Genomic DNA, 18,729 nt, shown 5'->3' with positions numbered 1-18,729 from the left:
TGCTGGGCTTCGAGGACACACAGACTCCGCCCCCGCCCCAGCTACCCGAGACCCTGCCTTTCTCACCCCAAGCACAGAGCCCGAGGTCCCCTCAGATCCTCACAGCCCCCAACGACCGCCCCACAGATGTCTCAAAGGAGCCCTATCCTCACAATCCCAGACTCCCCCGGATGTATGCACAGATCTCCGCAGATCCTACCTAGACACTCACAGAGATCCCGCAACACACACCCCACTTTTCAGAAGTAAACCCTCTGGGCTCGCCCCTTCGAGGCCCAATGCAAGCCCCTCAGGAGACCTCACCCACCGGGGAGGTGACCAGACCGCCGTTGCCACGGAAACTACTAGGCGTTCCGGTTGCCCTGGTGACCGGCGCCTACTCTCCTGGCCCGGGTTCCGTAGGCTTCAGTCAAGACCCTCCCTCATCTGCCCTAGACCCCTTGTCCCTACCCACTTCCCCAGGTCATGCCAGAGCTCCTTTGCGAAGTTCTGCAGATGTCCAACTCCCCTCCCCAGATAGCAGACTTTCAGGCAAGGCATTTCAACACTCAGCGCCTGCAGCTGGGGCACATCCACAACCAAGAGCCTTTCCTCCCTGAGGATCAACACCTCCCCCTGCCATCCTAAGTCAAGGTCTTGACCTAAGGACTTGTAACAACCAAGCCAAAGCCCAGAGGTAGGTAGTTTCTCCAACGGCCCTTCCCCTCTTCCCCCAAGACCTCTGTCTTTCTCCCACCCCTCAGTCCCTTCACATTCTGTACTTCTTGTTGTTGTTGTTGTTGTTGTTGTTGTTGTTGTTGTTGTTGTTGTTTGAGACAGAGTCTCTCTCTGTCCCCCAGGCTGGAGTGCAGTGGTGTGATCTGGGCTCACTGCAACCTCCACCTCCCAGGTTCAAGTGATTTGTTTGCTTCAGCCTCCCTAGTAGCTGGGACTACAGGCACCTGCCACCATGCCCAGCTAATTTTTGTATTTTTAGTAGAGACTGGGTTTCACTATGTTGGCCAGGCTGGTCTCGAACTTCTGACCTCAAGTGATCCACCCACCTTGGCCTCCCAAATTCTGGGATTACTGGCATGAGCCACCCATGCCTGGCCCACATTCTGTACTTTTCATCCTTACTCTCCTCCTCCACCCAATTTCCTCCTCTTTCCCCTTCCTCACCTCCCATCCTCTGGTTCTCCACCCTTAGGCCCCTTTTCTCTCTAGCTGGCTCTGGTCATCTTCCTCCCTGTAATCCTACCTCTGCCCCTAATTCCCTTCCCAAACGTCCCCTTCAAAAAGGCTCTGATGAGTTTAAGGAGTGATATATCTAGTGTCTCTGGAACATGGGGGGAAAGTAGGGAGCACAGAAAGTTAAGGCAGGAATCCTCAGGCTGTGTTGAAAATGATGACAGGCCTTGAATGCCGGGGCCAAGAAATTTGGACTTAATCCTTTAGATTGAGTCATGGAATGTTTTTAAGCCACAAAGTGCCAGTGTTGGGTTTGCACTTTAGAAAGATCCTGATTGGGTCAGGAAGGAGGACTACATCCTTGCGGGATAAATTAGGTATATCCCTCTCCCCACAGTATCCTAGACTCACCCCAGAACAACATCAATTTATTTGTATTGCCATTGTTGGTTAATCCATCTCTCTCCCAGACTCAACTCAATCTAGAGCTTAGCACAGCAGCTCAGTAAAAGCATCAGATTAGGCTCTTTGTAAAAGTGTAAGTTACATAAATCCATGAAAGAATGGGTGAATGGATTAAAATGCTGTGGATGGAAGTAGAGGGGCAAAGTTATTACACAAAGGCTGAAGATGATGAGAACTTGAATAAAATTGGAAGGGAGAGAATGCATTTGGGGAATATTTAGAAGATAGGAAATAGAGTTATTGGTGCCTATTTGAAGAGGGAGTCTAAGGGAAAGGTAGAAGACTAGGATAATTCCCAAAGTTCAGTTTTGCTGCCTGTGGAAACACTCAGTTAGAAATGACCAGCAGGGGCCAAGCACGGTGGCTCACTCCTATAATCTCAGCACTTTGGGAGGCCAAGCGGGGCAGATCACCTGAGGTCAGGAGTTCAAGACCAGCGTGACCAACATGGTGAAACCCCGTCTCTACTAAAAATACAAAAATTAGCCGGGCATGGTGGCATACGCCTGTAATTCCAGCTACTCGGGAGGCTGAGGCAGGAGAATCACTTGAACCCATGAGGCAGAGGTTGCGGTGAACCGAGACTGCGCCACTGCACTCCAGTCTGGGCAACAGAGCGAGACTCCATCACAAAAAGAGAAGAGAAGAGAAGGCCAGCAGGCAGGTGGGTATAAGTGTGAAGCACAGAGGTTGAAAAAGGTCTGAGCTAGAAATATGAATTTAGGAGTCATGGATACACAACTGGAAGTAGTTGAAGCTTTGAACATGAATGACATCATTAAGGGAGGAGGATGTGTGTGGTGCCTAGACAAAACCAGGCTGCATGCAGTGTTTTGCCTTATGTGACATAGCATTCCCCTGCACTCTCAGGAGCCAACCCCAACTTTGGCTTGGTATTGCCAGTCTCTAGAACTCCATGGTCTGACCTCCAGGGTTTTAAGATATGCCAAGGACCCTGCTCTTGGACTGGCCAAATGGTGGTGTTCAGACTCCCTACTGGGACATGGTTCTCTGCTACCATCTACTGATGGGATTCTAACTACTTCAGTCTTTCAATCTTTAAGTTCCAGCTCCCTAACAAGCCACAGCAGCATGCCATATGAGGTCTGGACACATGGGTGAACCTCTTGGCATCACACTCTAGGACCCAGAGTTCATGTTGTTTTCCTCTTACATCTCAGCTGTACTGATAACCTTATCCAAATTCCATAATGCACTGCAAACCCTGGGCTCTGCCCTGACTTGCAGGCCCTCTATTTCCAACCTAATGAAGCCTGTACCCTGTTCTACCACTAGATGGAAGCAGATGAGATCATAGAAGAGCCTCATACCACCATGGATGCAGAGGAGCACCCCCCTTCAAAGGACCCCTCTGCTGAGGACTTACAGGAGAACCATATCTCTGAAAGCTTCTTGGAGCCTTCCACCTCTGAGACCCCCTTAGAGCCCCATACCTCTGCATCCCCTTTGGTGCCATCCCCTTCCCAGATCCCCTTAGAGGCCCATTCCCCTGAAACCCGTCAGGAGCCTTCCATCTCTGATACTCCTTCAGAGACCCCTACCTATGAGGCTTCATTGTATAGTCCCACCTCAGTGGTGCCAGAGAAACACCTTACTCTTCCTCCCCAATCACGAGACTATGTCTCTCTGTCTTCTTCTGATACTCTGAAGGAAGACCTCCCCTCTGAGTCTTCTTCCAATGAGGTCCCATGGACAAGGAGGTCTACCCATCTCTCTGAATCTGAGAGCCTTCCAGAACACTCTTTTTCAGGCCCTTCAGCCCAGGTCCAAGTGGACACATCCGAAAAGCAGGAGGAAGAAGCAGGAGAGGTTGAAAATGGAGTAGATGCCAGTGACAGCACTGCTCACACAGCCCAACCTGGACACCAACTAGGCAAGAAGAAGAAGAAAGGAGTTAGCTGTAATTGCACCTGTCCTCTCCCCTGTCCTGTTCTCACTACTATTCACTGTCCTTGACTTGCCCCAGGAGGAGGAGACTGGGTTACTCTTGGACATGGCCCCTTCTCTCAGTTTGAGGGCCTTCTCACTTCCCCCTGGTTACTCATCCCCTCCCATCCTAGGTAACACAGCCCGCCCAGTGTTCCCTGCTAAGCAGACAGAGCTGGTGGAAGTGGCTAAGGCAATGCATAGAGAGGGGTTTGGTGCTCAGGTGAACAATCTTTTCCAGTGGGAGAAGGATGCAGCCCTGAATGCCATCCAGACAGGTAAGACCATGTGGCCTTTCAGAGGCCTGTGACAGGCCCGTGGGCATCCTCTAATCCAAAAGATCTGGGAACCTGAACATTCAGCAGATAGCTTCCCCTTTTGGAAATGGCTATACCACCTGCCTGGAAAAGGAGCAGGCAAGTGGGCCAAGGAATACAAGGGTGGATGTAGACAAAAAGTGGGGAGATTCATATAAAGCCCAGGTAGAGACAGGTAGCTGAACTAAAATTATTAAAAACAGAAGGGTCATGGCCCACCCCAGATATAGGGCCCAGAGAGCCTACAGACCCTAAAGCAGAGATGGCCCAGGACCCTGGACAGTCCCCAGGAGACTTGCTGTTCTGACATGATAAAGGCCTTAGTCCCTTTGGTGGAACTCCATTAAAAGGCTGTCACCCCTGCATGCTAGGCCCATGTTGAGTACCCAAAAGCTTTGAGTTCTGTTACCAAAGGGGAGACCTGTGTCCTCTGGCCCTGCTGATTCCAAGCCTCAGCCTTGACAGTCCTGTTAGTGGCATGCTGCGCACAGATGAACTTGTAAAAACATGCCATCCTGTGCATGAGCATGTCTACCTGTGTTATGGAAATTCATATCTATAAGAGGGCCACCCTGACCTGCTATAAGGATTCTGGTCTTTCTAGACTGAATTCAATAGATGTTATGACATTTATTTTGGTCCTTCATACTTCCTTTCCCTTTATGATGGGAATAGAGCTATGATGACACGCCTAATACATAAAGACAGCCAGGTAATTCTAAATGCTTATCCGTCCTCCATGAAATTTACTTTCCCCTTTCCCATGCAGGGAACTCCACCTCCCCACCTTTGCCATCCCACCCCACCGCCAACTTTGTTTGCTTATATTAACATATTCGGTTACTCTTATTTTCTTGCAAATTCTGGCTGGCAAGGTGGCTCACATCTGTAATCCCAAAACTTTGGGAGGCTGAGGCAGGAGGATCACTTAATTGCCCAGGAGTTAGAGACCAGCCAGGACAAGACAGTGAGACCCTATCTCTACAAAAATAAAATAAAATAATCCAGACATAGTGGTGCACACCTGTAGCCCCAGCTACTTAGTAGGCTGAGGTGGGCAGATTACTTGAGCCCAGGAGGTCAAGGCTGCAGTGAGCCGTGATTGTGCCAGTATATTCCAGCCTGGGTGACAGAATGTCTCAAAAAAAAAAAAATGCAGGATGTGTTCAGTCCTTTTATTCCCCTTCTCAGAACCTCCTGGCTACTCCCCACTCCTCAAGGCCACTGTATTTCTTTTTCTTCTTCAAATTGAACTTCTTCATCTTCCTATTTAAACAGGAAGTTTTATAAAGAAATTCGTGTCATTCAACCCTGAACAATTATATTTGAGGTCCCCTCCTAACAGTGGGGATGTTGAATCCTGGGTAGTCCATAACAGTATATGTGATGTGTACAGAAATATCAAGTGTAACCTTTGTTTTTATTCATTCAACAAACATTTATTGAGCACCAACTATGTGCCAGGCATTGAGCTAGCTATGGAAGTGGTAATGCTGGTGGGGGTTCAAAGACAAAATACTTCGCACTCTAATGAGAGATACCAATAAGTACAAGGTCAATTATAATTCACTCTAATAATTGCTATAATCAAGGTTATCCTAGACTGCTGCATGAGCAGAAAAAAAAGGGGGCATCTTATCTGGAGTGCTTGAGGAATAATAAGCCTTGGAGGGAATGACTTCTCAGCTGATATCTGTAAGATGAGTAAGAAGAGGTGGCCAAGTAAAGAGTGCTGTAAGATGAGACATGACAGGGCAAGGCACAGCAGGAATCTATAGCAATGCACTATGCCTGATGCATAGAGTGGTGGGGAGAAGAGCCAGCTCTGCTCTAGAAGGGCAGAATTGTGCAGGAATTTCTGTGCCAAGCTAAAAGCTAGAATTATATCCCGAGGGCAACTGAGAGTCACTAGAAGGTTTTAAGTAGGACAATAACATGAATAGATTTCTGTTTCTGCAAGATCACTCTGGCAATAGGATAGACCGGAGAAAGGATCTCTACTAAAAATACAAAAAATTAGCCAGGTGTGGTGGTGGGCACCTGTAATCCCAGCTACTTGGGAGGCTGAGGCAGGAGAATTGCTTGAACCCAGGAGGTGGAGGTTGCAGTGAGCCGAGGTTGCACCACTGCACTCCAGCCTGGGCGACAGAGCGAGACTGTCAAAAAAGAAAGAAAAGAAAAAAGAAAAGAGAAGAGAAGAGAAAAGAAAGGAAAAGAAAAGAAAAGCTAACAAAGCGAAACTGACCATTGGAACAGTGGATGTATAGGATAAGAGAGAGGGAAATGCCTGGAATGCCACCTAAGTTTTTGGCATAAGTAAGTGGTAAGATGATGGTGCCATTAACTGAATGCCTAGGAAAGGGTAGATGCTTGGTAGGCATGTGTCGGATGAACAGAGGACAAAGGATGAGAGCCAGGTTTGGAGGGAATAATTGGGCATAAGACATTTGAAGTGCTTATGAAACATGCTGGCCCAAGAGTCTAGTAGACAGCTGGCTATATGGGTCTGAAGCTCAGGAGAGAGGGCTAGGCTGGAGACATTGTTCCTGTAAAGACAGCTGTGTGTTTTATGGGGACATACTATGCATAAAGAGATGTCATCATGCAAATGTGATTATGTGATTGTGGAACTGGACTGTGTTAGACAGAATCAAAATGGCATCCCAAATAATGTCTCCTCCCCTGCCAGGCCTCATCCACCCACAACAGGAAGGGAGTTTGGAATCAGGACAGAGAGTAGAGGGTCCCACTGGAATCCACAGCCACTTTCCAATTGTCCCACTTTAAGAGCACTACACTTGTAACAGAATCTGAAGTATAGTTGCCAGTCTCCCTGTTCAAACTCCAGTCTTCATCTGAATGCTGGGCACTGATTCCTACACTAGTGGTTGGACTTGACTCCCCCCCAGCTCTCTGAGCAGGCCTTGATCTACGGGCCTCACCTCCTGCTTTTTTAATGTATCCTGCTACTCCAGACAGAATTCAGAACTCCTCTAGTGGAATCCTGGCTCCCGCCCACCTGCATTGTGACTGCCTATACCCTGCTCTCTCAACAAAGCCTCCCCGGTGTAAGAGGGCGCTGGCACTACAGGCAATCAGCATCAAGACAGAAGCAGCAAAGCCAAAAGCCACATCTAGACAGGCTTTAGATCCTGACAGACTATGGGTAAGACAAGAAAACTTAATCGGAGGAACGGAATTGTGAATTGTGGCCCTGACCACAGTCAAAGACCAGATGATGCCACTCTCCTTATTCATGTTATGGAACCTCAGGGTTATGCCTGAATACTGGCTCTCTCTTCCTCTTGAAGGAATGAGCTCATTTGTCTAATCAGGCAATCTACGTTCTCTCAGCCACCATTTTGTGCCAGGCCTTGTGCTAGGATGAGAGATGTGGGTGAAAAGACAGCTCCCTTGAAGAACTCATGGACTAATAGGAATACAAGGGAATGGTCTATTATAATGCACTGTACTGCGACAGAAGTAGCACAAGGAGCTATGGATGGCAATAGGAGGGACCCAGACAGACAGGGGAAGTCAGGGACCCCTTTTTGGTGGAGGTGACATTTCAGTTGAGCCTTTAATTGGGACTAAGAATCCTACACCTGGAGGTCCCACTCCATGGGGCCTCATACAGGATTCTTAGCTAGAAGTTGGGGTACTCTCAGCTCTCCTGGAGAATGAGAAAATCTGAATTGGAGGTGCCATCTGGTTATCCTCCCTCAGTTGCACAGCACCACCCTCACCTCAAGACTGGTCACGAAGCCAGGGATTCAGACCTCACTGGTGAACACCAGCTCTCGAGGGTTGTGACCTCTTGCTGGTGCCTACTCTCAGGGACACTTCTTAGCCTCACTTTCCTTTCCAAGCCTCCTTGCTTAGCTTCACAATGTATAATTTTTGGTCTTCACCGCTCATGACTGCTACCTACCCCTTTCTCCTGACCCTTGAAGAACCTTTGGCAGCCCTTCTTAGGTACAGAGAGAGCATTGGTACAATAGCACCATGAACACAGCGGGAGGTATTAAGGTACCAACCTGGAGACGTGAGAGGAAGCCCTCCTCCTACCTTCCAGCACCAGAGCAATCCAACCTCCTCCTCCTCTTCAGGACCTTCAATAACTACGCTCCTTAGGAGCCAATCCCATGGTCTGTACATCTGGCCAATCATCTTCCCTTTCCTTCACCTTAGACACTTCAAGAAAACAAATCAAAGTTGGGCTTTAGTGGGATGAGGAGAGGAGATGAGAATCCCCATGGTCACGGAGAACTCAGTGAGATTCATGTTTCATCTTCAAACAAAATTTCATCTATAATCTTCCTGCTCAGAAACCAAAGACTCTCTTGAGTCATCTCTGGCAGGCTGACAGAGATGGAGTAGATCCTGGGTAGGAAGAGAACTGAAGACACTTGTGGGGTAATGAGAAAACCCTGAGGAAAAAGAAAATCTAAGGGGTAGAGGTGAGGACTTCCTGGTGGAGATAAAGATACCTGGGGGTGGGGAGAGGTAAGTTCCCCCCACCCCCTCACCTCCCTCAAGGGATAGGTAAGAACACTTCGGGGGAGCTTAGAATTTTTTTACTTCTCACTTTTCCTTTTTAATCCTGCACACCTAGGTCTCTACATTGGCTGGCGCTGCCCCCATTACCTGTGGGACTGTTTCCGGATTGGGGATGAGTCCAGATGCTTTTGTGGACACTTGTTGAGAGAGCACCGGATCATCTCAGGTAGGGGAGAACTGACCAGCCCCTCTCGAGTGTGGAGGAATAACTGTACTCTGTCATGTCTTGGGAAGTATGAGAGAGAGCATGTGGCCAGGCACGGTGGCTCACCCCTGTAATCCCAGCACTTTGGGAGGCGGAGGTGGGTGGATCAAAAGGTCAGGAGATCGAGACCATCCTGGCTAACACAGTGAAACCCCGTCTCTACTAAAAAAATAAATAAATAAATACAAAAAATTAGTTGGGCATGGTGGCACGTGCCTGTAGTCCCAGCTACTCAGGAGGCTGAGGCAGGAGAGTCACTTGAAACCGGGAGGCAGAAGTTGCAGTGAACTGAGATCATGCCACTGCACTCCAGCCTGGGCGACAGAGCAAAACTCCATCTCAAAAAAAAAAAAAAAAAAAAAAGCATGTCTGCTTTTTAGGGGGTGGTGGGGATGGAGGATGGGGTTGGCATGAGAAGGCAAGGTCCTATCAGATTAACCCTACCATCCATCCCCAATCCCACAGACATATCGGTGCCCTGCAAGGTAAGCCAGTGCCGCTGCTTCATGTTCTGCTTTATCCCATCACGCCCAGAGGAGGTGGGTGAGTTCTGGCTCAAGAGACGGGCCACCTTTGACCCCAAGGCCTGGAGGGCCCAATGTCGCTGCAAACACAGCCACGAAGAACATGCAGCCACTGGGCCCCATCCCTGCAGGCATCATGGTAACTTCTAGGGCAAGAGGCGTACTGGGAGCAGGGTAGGTGAGGATAGGAGGTAGTCTGGGGATAATGATGGGGAGCGGGTATGAGAGCCTTGGGCATGCGGTCACCGAGGAAGAGATGACAATGTGGTCAGCTCCTGGGGATACCACCATTTCCTAAACTCTTCTTGGCTGCACTTTTGCCCCAGGCTGTTGCTGCAGCTGCTTTGAGTCTAATTTCCTCTGTGCGGCCTGTGACCGGCGCTGGGAGGAACACGAGACTTTCTTTGAGACCCAGAAGACCCGGCGACGAGGAGGGAGGCCTCACGGTGAGGCAGAAACCTGGGACAGGGGGCCATTCCAGGGTCTGTAGTCAGAAGGCCAGGCAGGAAGGCACTCCCATCCTCAACCATCCCCTCCAGGACTAGCGCACTCCCTCAGCCCACCTCCCCACCACCCACCTACCTGCGTCCCACATCTGCACTGGTTTTCACCCCCAAGAGCAGACTATGTACCTTTTGCAGAGATGCCTGTGCTCCGAGAAGCCATCCTCAGCAACTCTGACTTCGAGGCCCTGCAGATACAGGGGCCCTCTGGCCTTCCCAGCTCCCACCCTAGTCCCCCAGGGCTCCCTGGCTCACGCAGTCTCCAGCCTGGCCTCCCTTCTGACCCCCATACCTGACCCTTCCACCTCTGCTCTTCCCTCCTCCAGGGACAGACACTGTCAGCAACTGGCACAGGCCTTTGTGAGTCTGGCCCAGATCAGCAATAAAAGAGGAGTCATTGGAACCTGACTTGGCTCTATATGGGGCAGATAGATCCCAGCCCAGGGAGAGACTGCCTGATAACTTAGAGTTGACACCTATTAGGCACAGCAGAAAGCCCGGATCTGGCCATCTGCCTCCATCACACCCACATTCAAGCTGCCTGCTTGAAGAAAAGTGGTTTCAAGGAAGCCAGGAAGGGAGGAAGTTTCAAGAAGGATAGAGTGGGAAGTGATGTTAGATGCAGTTGGGGCACCAATAAGATAAAGACTGAAAAGTGTCCATTGGGTTTTGCAATTAGAAGATCTTTGGGAACATCGGAGAGTGCAGTTTCACACTGGTGCAGTGGAGGCAGGAGTCAAACAGCAGTGAGTTTCAAGGAGTCTCTTAAAGAAGCTTGGATATAAAGTACAAAAGAAAAGTCAGACAAGATCCAGAGGGAGTTGTGGAGTCAAGGAAGCACTTTTGTAGGAAGGAAAAGAGAAAGAGGCCAGTAGACTAAAGGACCTTGAAGGACCCAGAAGAGAGAGAAGAGATGCCTGGTGAGACAAGATCCCAGATATGGAGGAAAGGGATGAGGTCAAAGTGGAGGTGAAGGGATTTGCTCTGGACAGGAGAAACACCACTTCCTATGAACAAGAGGAAGGAAGAGGATGGAGCCTTCCTAGAGTTTCAGGGAACAAGAACCTGTGGAAGTTCCCCTCTGATGGCTTCTATATGCCCTGTGAAGTAGGAGATAAGGCCAATGGCTGGGGTCCAGTGGGAGAGGGATAAAAGTAGGGAGCAGGAGACAAGAAGAGGAAGGGGAAGGTTTGGGAAGGCTAATATAGGGAACTGGAGAAAAACCTGATCAGTGGGTAGTTCAGGATTCGGGCACGGTTGGAAGTGAGAACCTAGTTAGAGAAGCATAGAAGCCAAATATTTAATGGGTTGATGATGTGAGGGTGTCAGGGAGGAAGATCAGGAAAACTAAGCAAAAGAAGGCATGAGGATGTGAAGGGAGCATACGGTACCAATAGGGAAAGAAAGTGATGCCAGGAGGCAAATGACAGATTGAAAAAGGGAGCAGTCAAAGGAAGAGAAGTCTCTAATGAGGTACAGTAGCAGACGCAGGGGCAGGGGTTGGAGTACAAGAGACAGTGTTCAGAGGCTGCAGAGCATAACATCTTTCAGATGAGGACAAGTGAAGGTGATAAGTGCTTGAAGTAGAGAAGACTGTAGGCCAACGATCAAAATCAGTGAATGTGGAAAGTGACTAGGAAGTCCATAGGTTCTTATGGGATTAGGAGATTCTAACACTAATGGGCTCTGTGACCCCAGGCAAGTCACTGTCCCTCTTTAGGCTGAGTTTCTGGACCTGTAAAACAGGAATAACCTCTGTGTTGCCTGCTTTCTATGAGAACCAAAGAAATAACTAATTTCAAAGTGCTTTGTATCCACCTACCCTCCAGACTGGCTTCCTTCCTCTTCCTAGATCCCAGATCCACTTATCTCTCGCCCTTCTCCAGGGCAACTCTAGGGTCTCCCAGTGTCCCAGAGGCACCACAGAGAACTGTAACCTCTGGGGCCCAGAGAAGAGGCCATTCTACATTTCCTCACAATTAGGGGGGCCATCTGTTCCTTCAAGGGAAGGAATGCAATCTGGACTGCTAGGATCCCTGGGGAAAATCACAGAATCAAATGTCTGCCCTTTAGAGGAGAAAGGATTTTCTAACAATAATATAGCTATACAAAAGAGATTGTACTATCTCTAGAAGCAGAGTTCCCCGACAGTGGTTATACGCCCCATGATAACCATTCACCTAAAACTAATTCAACTAATAGTCAACAATAGAGTTAGGATTACTATGATAAACTCATTGAAGGAAATAATAAGCGGCCAATACAAATTATATTTACATAGACTGTAAAAATATGAAAAACTGATTACACATGGGTTAGTATCATATGCAATACATATTATTACATATCATGAAAAAAATGACAGGAAACGCCAAATGTTATTCATTCAACAATTACTGACCACCTATATGTATCATGCCATGTGTTTAAAAAAACAGAGAAAAAGAAAAACCAAAGAAACAGTGGTAACTTGTCCCATGTGGTATCAGACTAAAATTTACCTAGTGTCTGAGAATATTAGTATTTTGTGACCCCACGTTTCTTATGTCAAAAATATATATTCCAGCAGTGCAAATCTGACTTATTGAAAACGTCAGGCACTGGCTAGGCGCGGTGGCTCATACCTGTAATCCCAGCACCTTGGGAGGCCAAGGCAGGAGGATCACGAGGTCAGGAGATCGAGACCATCCTGGCTAACACGGTGAAACCCCGTCTCTACTAAAAATACAAAAAATTAGCCGGGCGTGGTGGCGGGCGCCTGTAGTCCCAGCTACTCGGGAGGCTGAGGCAGGAGAATGGCGTGAACCCCGGAGGCAGAGCTTGCAGTGAGCCGAGATTGCGCCACTGCACTCCAGCCTGGGCGACAGAGCGAGACTCCGTCTCAAAAAAAAAAAAAAAAAAGAAAGAAAGAAAAGAAAACGCCAGGCACCGAGCTAACTGTATCACACACCTTTTCCGATTAGAAAAGAACAATGAATACATACTCCTTTGCTTATTATAATAGTTGTGCGGCAAAGACAGGACACTCCTATCTCCGCCTGCTCAAAAAAAAACAAATGCAAAAACCACAGAATTTTTAACCTATGGAGTGAATGCGTTAACAAGAACACAGAATTAAGGAAGAATTTCCCTTAGATAAGTACATTAAAATCTCCAAAATGCTCAAGGGACTGAAACTGCCCTTGTGAAGAAAATGCTGCGCATCAGCCCCGCCAGTTAAAACAAAAAAACAAAAACAAACAAAAAACACACCTCATCCCCGTTCACCTTTAGCCCCACCCCGGGTGGTTCTTGGAGCCAACAAGCGCCGGATGCCCTCAGAGCCCCGCCCTCCTCCTGGCCAAAGCGGTGAGAGGGTCTAAAACAGCCCTTTCTGCAGCAGGTGACGGAGCCCCGCCCCCTTCCTCCCCGCGCACCAATAGGAACCAGACCTGAAGAGGATGACCCAAGAACGAAAAGCCCCACCCACTCGGGAGCCGCAACCTAGAAGCTAGGGTTGTGTATCAGATTCAACTAGGAGAAAATCCCACCTCCAGGCTCCATTAATCCTTCCAATGGAGTGGAAGTTTCTCTCACAGCGAAACTAGTTAGGGGATCCAATGGGAAAAGAACATTCACACGGACTAGAAGAGGAAACCAATGGAATGGAAAATTGTCCTCGCGTTGGTAGAAGCAGCCAATCAGATGAAAAGATCCCGCCTCCAAAGTGGCTGCAGAGGCAATGGGGTGAATCGTGCCCAGGGGCGCGCTCCAATGGGGTAGCAGGGCTCGCCCGGCCGTCACTACGCCGCTTCCCCGCGCCCGGACTCCCCACCCACGGCCGGCCGCGGAGCCGAGTGCTGACCCGGGTGAGAGGTTCCCGCGGCTCAGGGAAGATGGCGGCAGCCGCGGTGCTGGCCGCCAGGTTGCGCGCGGCGCGCAGAGCCGTGGCGGCCACGGGGGTGCGCGGGGGGCAGGTGAGAAGTGGCGCGGGAGCGAGTAGGGGGTCCTGCGGGCTCCGAAGGCGCGCACAGCCGCGCAGAGCTCCTGCCTGTGGCCTCTGCTCCGCCGAGGCACAAGCTCCGGGGCTATGCGGTGAGGTCAGACTGGTGGCTCCAGAGGAAGAGCTAGTGCTAATCCCCGCCCTGCGCAGGCCCGGGCGCCGAGGTCGGGACAGGGTCACTGCAGCGGCTGCCGCCTTCTTTCCACTGCCTGCAGCCCAGCTGGCCCGGTGCCCCCTGCAGGAAATGAGCTTTCTCTTCTTGGAGCCAGTGCTCTGCCCGCCTCAGGCTTCTGGCCTCCTAATGAGCACTAGTGTTAACCTCTCTTCTGCACTTGCCAGAGCGGCTCGGAGGTCAGAGAATTCATTCCGTCCCATTCTCCCCCAGCGTGATGTACTGACGTCAGCCTTCTCAGAATCGCTTACCCGCAGTCCCCTAGGGCTAGGGGAGCAGAGGTCACTTAGCTGAATTCTTACCTCCACTCATTCAAGGGACAAGAGTTAAAATTCACAGAGTCACATGTGACACCCAGATGAGGGGTCGACTAGTGTCATACAGGGCGATTGCATTGAAACTTAAACAGGCGACAAGGCTTAAAGATCAGAAAACAAGTAACGGAACTAAGTGGAAATGTACTAACAAGGTGAGAGTGGAAAGAGATTCAAGCCATCGTAAGAGATTATGGAAACCACCCCTTTATTTTGTATTAGAAGCTGAGAGAAGGAATTTATCTGAGGTAATTCAGTGGTATGGTAAGGTAGGAACTGAGACCAAAATCCCCAGTCTCTCATTTTAGATCCTTTCCCTAACCAGTGCTATATTTCGTAGACACATGAGCAGGAATCAATTGCACTGCTGAATCCTGAGAATAATACTGCTTGTTATCTAACCAGATCCAGCACCTTCTGGCCCTACCCTTTGCTGCTGGTGCTCTGAAATTCAGGAACTTCCCTCCTGGGTGGGAACCATGAATAGGTTATTAGAAGGATGAAATTAACAACTATCAGAGCCCAGCTTCTGCCAGCTCCCTCCTTTGAATATGGTCGATCCACCTTCAGGTCCGAGGAGCTGCAGGTGTGACTGATGGGAATGAAGTGGCTAAGGCCCAGCAGGCAACTCCTGGGGGAGCAGCCCCAACCATCTTCTCGCGGATCCTGGACAGGAGCCTCCCAGCTGACATTCTCTATGAGGACCAGCAGGTGGGGTGCTCTTAGGACCTATCCCCTTAGGAATGTTGTAGATACCATCCAGCCTGTTGAAGTAACGTGGCCTCTGGCCTGTCACTGCCCCCAGTGTCTTGTGTTCCGTGATGTGGCCCCTCAGGCTCCTGTGCACTTCCTGGTCATTCCTAAGAAGCCCATTCCTCGGATTAGCCAGGCTGAAGAAGACGACCAGCAGGTGGGAAGAACAGGGCCAGGGTTTGGCTGGGAGGAGCCCCTGGACCCAGCTAGAGGTCTTGCTCCCTGTGAATGAAGCCACCTATGTCCCTCCGCTCTCCCTATAGCTTCTAGGACACCTACTCCTTGTGGCCAAGAAGACAGCAAAGGCTGAGGGCCTGGGAGATGGATACCGACTTGGTGAGTGACTCTTGGCCCTTGGTCCCTCACCTATGAATTCTCATTCCTACTTCTCAATATGATCTTCATTCTTTGACCTCTGCCATGATCCTGACTCCCTAACCCCAAGCTCAATTTCAGTGATCAACGATGGGAAGCTGGGTGCACAATCTGTGTATCATCTGCACATTCATGTACTTGGGGGCCGGCAGCTCCAGTGGCCTCCAGGTTGAACCTGCCAACTGACTAAAGGACACCAGTTTCTGGATGCTTTGATGCAAAGGGAAAAATGGACACTGTGATGCTAATAAAACTGTTCTCCCTTAATTATGTTCTCCTGTCTTTAATATAAAGTTTTATACCACAAAGGGGAAAGAAAACAGATCAAGGCTATGATGCCCCTTGACTGGTCTGAGTGAAAGACACTGAGAAGGTCCAACCTGTGGTTAAAGGTTGCCTGCAGATATGTAAGTCTGTTTGACAAGTGGCCCACCCTAGGTCAAGCTTCTGGAAAAGTAACAGTAGGAATGAGCCTAAATGAGTAGGAAGAAACTGAAAGCCAATCCTGGCCCTTCTTCAGAGGTCAAACCAGGTTCTAAGGGGGCTTAGGAGGAGGGTGGTCAATATGAGGGTCTTTTATTAGAGGAGGAGTGATCACACTCAAACAGAAGCGGCTGCCTTTTCACTATTCCATGTCTCACCATTTTGCTCCAGCTAGTTTGTTTATTTTCATCCTTAACATTTGTTAAAGACCCCACTCACTTTTCAGAATGAACTAAGAAACTAAGGGGAAGCTACTGTTGCCTCTCAGCGAACACCAAGTAGGCTGTAATCTAATGCCACAGCTCTGTGCCTGTTTCTGACATATCCCCATAAAGCATCATCTTAGAAAACCACACGCAAAGACTGTTTGGGCGTGGAGGGCGAAGTCTTAAGCCAGCGGAACCCTAAAACCCCCTCTGAGGCGGAATGCCACCGGGACCGGAAAGCGGACTTTCCTGACAGCACCAGGCTGAAGACTTCCGCCCCGCAGAGGACTTGCCTCCACCCTCACCTTCAAGTCCGCCCAGCTGTACTTCTGCGCAGGCTCCATGAGTTGTTTGCTGTCTCTATGGCAACCCAGTAGCTGGAGTCTGAAGATGGAGACCAAGGAGTCTACAGAGGGATCGCGGTCGCGGTGAGAGCCGCAGCTCTGGCTGCAGGCATAAGGGGACGAGGAAGGTTAGCGGACATCCTCTGCTGCGTTTTTGACAGCCATGTCATGTTTGCTTTCTTTCAGATCTTTAGACATACAGCCCAGCTCCGAAAGACTAGGGCCCACTTCGGAACCGTTTCCTTCTTCAGATGACAGTCCTAGGTCGGCCCTGGCAGCTGCAACCGCAGCAGCTGCAGCGGCTGCATCAGCTGCTGCAGCTACTGCAGCCTTCACCACCGCCAAAGCAGCTGCATTATCTACAAAGGCCCCAGCGCCCTGTTCTGAGTTCATGGAGCCGTCCTCTGACCCCAGCCTTCTTGGGGAGCCCTGTTCAGGACCCAGCTTTACCCACAATATAGCCCATGGGAGTCTTGGCTTTGAGCCCGTCTATGTTTCCTGTATTGCTCAGGACCCTTGCACTACAACTGACCATAGTTCTAACCCTGGCCCTGTTTCAGGCTCTAGCTCTGGGCCTGTTCTTGGCTCCAGCTCAGGTGCTGGCCATGGCTCTGGTTCTGGCTCTGGTCCTGGCTGTGGCTCTGTCCCTGGCTCTGGCTCTGGTCCTAGTCCTGGCTCTGGTCCTGGTCATGGCTCTGGCTCTCATCCTGGTCCTGCCTCTGGGCCTGGTCCAGACACTGGCCCTGACTCTGAGCTCAGCCCCTGTATTCCTCCAGGGTTCAGAAACCTGGTGGCAGATGGGGTCCCTAACTATACCTCCTGGAGTCAGCACTGCCCCTGGGAGCCCCAGAAACAACCACCTTGGGAATTTTTGCAAGTCTTAGAACCGGGTGCCCGAGGACTATGGAAACCCCCAGACATTAAAGGGAAGCCTATGGTTCACTATGAAACATTGCCACGGGGCCAGTGCCTCCTCTACAACTGGGAGGAAGAGGTATTAAAGTTTTGGCCTGCTCCCTTTTCTTGAAGGCTGCCCTCAGTTTCTTTGGGGGAGGCAGTAGTTTACATGAGGGTGGGTACCAGAAGGGATATTATAGTCATTCAACTTGGGATCCACAGAGAGCCACCAACCACCTGGATCAAGTCCCAAGCATGCAGGATGGCTCTGAGAGTTTTTTCTTCCGACACGGACACCGGGGACTGCTGACTATGCAACTAAAGTCACCCATGCCCCCCAGCACCACCCAGAAAGACTCGTACCAGCCACCAGGAAACGTCTGTTGGCCACTTCGAGGTGTGAAATGTGAGAGAGAGTAGGCCAGAACGAGTCCATTAGTCAGAGGGAAGAAGAGGAAGGAATTTCTGGTGGGGCTGCGGATTGTCCAATGGATATAAGGGCGGAACCCCAAGGTTTTTCTTCCTTTTCTCAAGTTAGTTTCTTCTGGGCCTCCTTCTTAACCAGACCCCACCCTGCCCACCCCCCGCCCTCTCACAGGGAAGCGTGAAGCCATGCTGGAGATGCTCCTGCAGCATCAGATCTGGTAAGGGATTGGGTAAAGGGGAAGAAGGAGGGGGAGGAGAAAAATTGGGTGAGAATGGCCTTGACATCCCTCGGGCTACATAGTAAAGAGGTGCAGGCAGAACAGGAACCCACAAGGAAGCTCTTCGAGGTTGAGTCTGTGACACACCATGATTACCAAATGGAGCTGGCACAAGCAGGGACTCCTGCCCCAACAAAGGTGAGAACCCACCCCCCATCGCCCGCCACTGGCACAGCTGGGCTCTGACAGGCTGTGGCCAAGTACCAGGCCCAGAGGTTGAGAGAGAGGGCTGAAGGCCAGGAGTTACTCAGTACCCTCCCTCACAGCCTCACGACTACCGCCAGGAGCAGCCTGAGACCTTCTGGATGCAGAGGGCACCACAGCTACCGGTGTGTGAGGGTGACTAGGTGTTGGGGGCAGAGCGGGGCAGGAAAGGTAGGGCAGAGTTGGTTTGTTCTGGCTTGGGGAGAGCGGGATCCATCCTCATCCTGGCACTCCTCCAGGGTGTCAGTAACATCAGGACATTGGACACACCATTCCGGAAGAACTGCAGCTTCTCAACACCAGTACCCTTGTCTCTGGGGCAACTTTTGCCCTATGAACTTGAGAATTATCCCTACCAATTGGGAGAAATCTCTTCCCTTCCCTGTCCTGGAGGAAGGCTGGGTGGTGGAGGGGGGAGAATGACTCCTGTCTGAGGGGTGAGGAGGGAAGTGGGGTATGGAATATGGAATCTATTTCTGTCTGCACTAGAGACGTCGGGAGGAAGTTAATTCTCGCTGTACTTGAAGAGGCTTTACATAAAGGGTTCTCTCTCATCCTGAGACTGCTAATTTAGTGATTCTGTGGGTCACTGTGTGCATACCCC

At 50.2% G+C, this 18,729-nt stretch overlaps 3 protein-coding genes across 15 annotated transcripts; all 3 read left to right on the top strand.

The window, feature by feature from the left end:
- The first annotated feature begins 36 nt into the window (after positions 1-36).
- On the top strand, positions 37-10,292 carry FAM221B (family with sequence similarity 221 member B). Of its 11 annotated transcripts, none has more exons than XR_009215168.1 (8): positions 37-676; positions 2,154-2,299; positions 2,932-3,556; positions 3,717-3,860; positions 6,875-7,065; positions 8,091-8,359; positions 8,515-8,625; positions 9,130-9,155. XR_009215168.1 is itself a non-coding variant. In XM_058445149.1 (8 exons), the coding sequence occupies exons 3-8, from the start codon at positions 2,932-2,934 to the stop codon at positions 10,053-10,055; spliced, it is 1,209 nt and encodes a 402-aa protein (XP_058301132.1). In that variant the 5' UTR covers positions 37-676; positions 2,154-2,299; the 3' UTR covers positions 10,056-10,292. The 11 variants fall into 11 exon arrangements, 8 of the variants coding, with proteins under 8 accessions (XP_058301132.1, XP_032020013.1, XP_058301133.1 ...); XM_058445149.1 differs by lacking the exons at positions 6,875-7,065; positions 8,091-8,359 and adding exons at positions 9,515-9,634; positions 10,018-10,292 and having other exon boundaries at positions 2,932-3,529; positions 9,130-9,327; XM_032164122.2 differs by lacking the exons at positions 6,875-7,065; positions 8,091-8,359 and adding exons at positions 9,515-9,634; positions 10,018-10,292 and having other exon boundaries at positions 9,130-9,149.
- A 2,304-nt stretch (positions 10,293-12,596) lies between these two features.
- On the top strand, positions 12,597-15,571 carry HINT2 (histidine triad nucleotide binding protein 2). Of its 3 annotated transcripts, none has more exons than XM_032164126.2 (5): positions 12,597-13,539; positions 14,730-14,870; positions 14,965-15,069; positions 15,176-15,248; positions 15,369-15,571. In XM_032164126.2, exons 1-5 carry the CDS (start codon positions 13,291-13,293, stop codon positions 15,458-15,460), a joined length of 660 nt encoding a protein of 219 aa, XP_032020017.1. In that variant the 5' UTR covers positions 12,597-13,290; the 3' UTR covers positions 15,461-15,571. The 3 variants fall into 3 exon arrangements, with proteins under 3 accessions (XP_032020017.1, XP_032020015.1, XP_032020014.1); XM_032164124.2 differs by having other exon boundaries at positions 12,597-13,647; positions 15,358-15,479; XM_032164123.2 differs by having other exon boundaries at positions 13,139-13,647; positions 15,369-15,569.
- Positions 15,572-15,789: 218 nt separating this feature from the next.
- Positions 15,790-18,679, top strand: SPAG8 (sperm associated antigen 8). The gene is made up of 7 exons (XM_058445631.1): positions 15,790-16,404; positions 16,507-17,314; positions 17,440-17,614; positions 17,816-17,861; positions 17,945-18,059; positions 18,188-18,250; positions 18,365-18,679. The coding sequence occupies exons 1-7, from the start codon at positions 16,319-16,321 to the stop codon at positions 18,557-18,559; spliced, it is 1,488 nt and encodes a 495-aa protein (XP_058301614.1). The 5' UTR covers positions 15,790-16,318; the 3' UTR covers positions 18,560-18,679.
- The last annotated feature ends 50 nt before the right edge of the window (positions 18,680-18,729 follow it).

This window comes from Hylobates moloch, unplaced genomic scaffold, assembly GCF_009828535.3.
Source record: "Hylobates moloch isolate HMO894 unplaced genomic scaffold, HMol_V3 SCAFFOLD_10, whole genome shotgun sequence".
Lineage (NCBI taxonomy): Eukaryota > Metazoa > Chordata > Mammalia > Primates > Hylobatidae > Hylobates > Hylobates moloch.
This window is presented reverse-complemented; position numbering and strand designations above follow the sequence as displayed.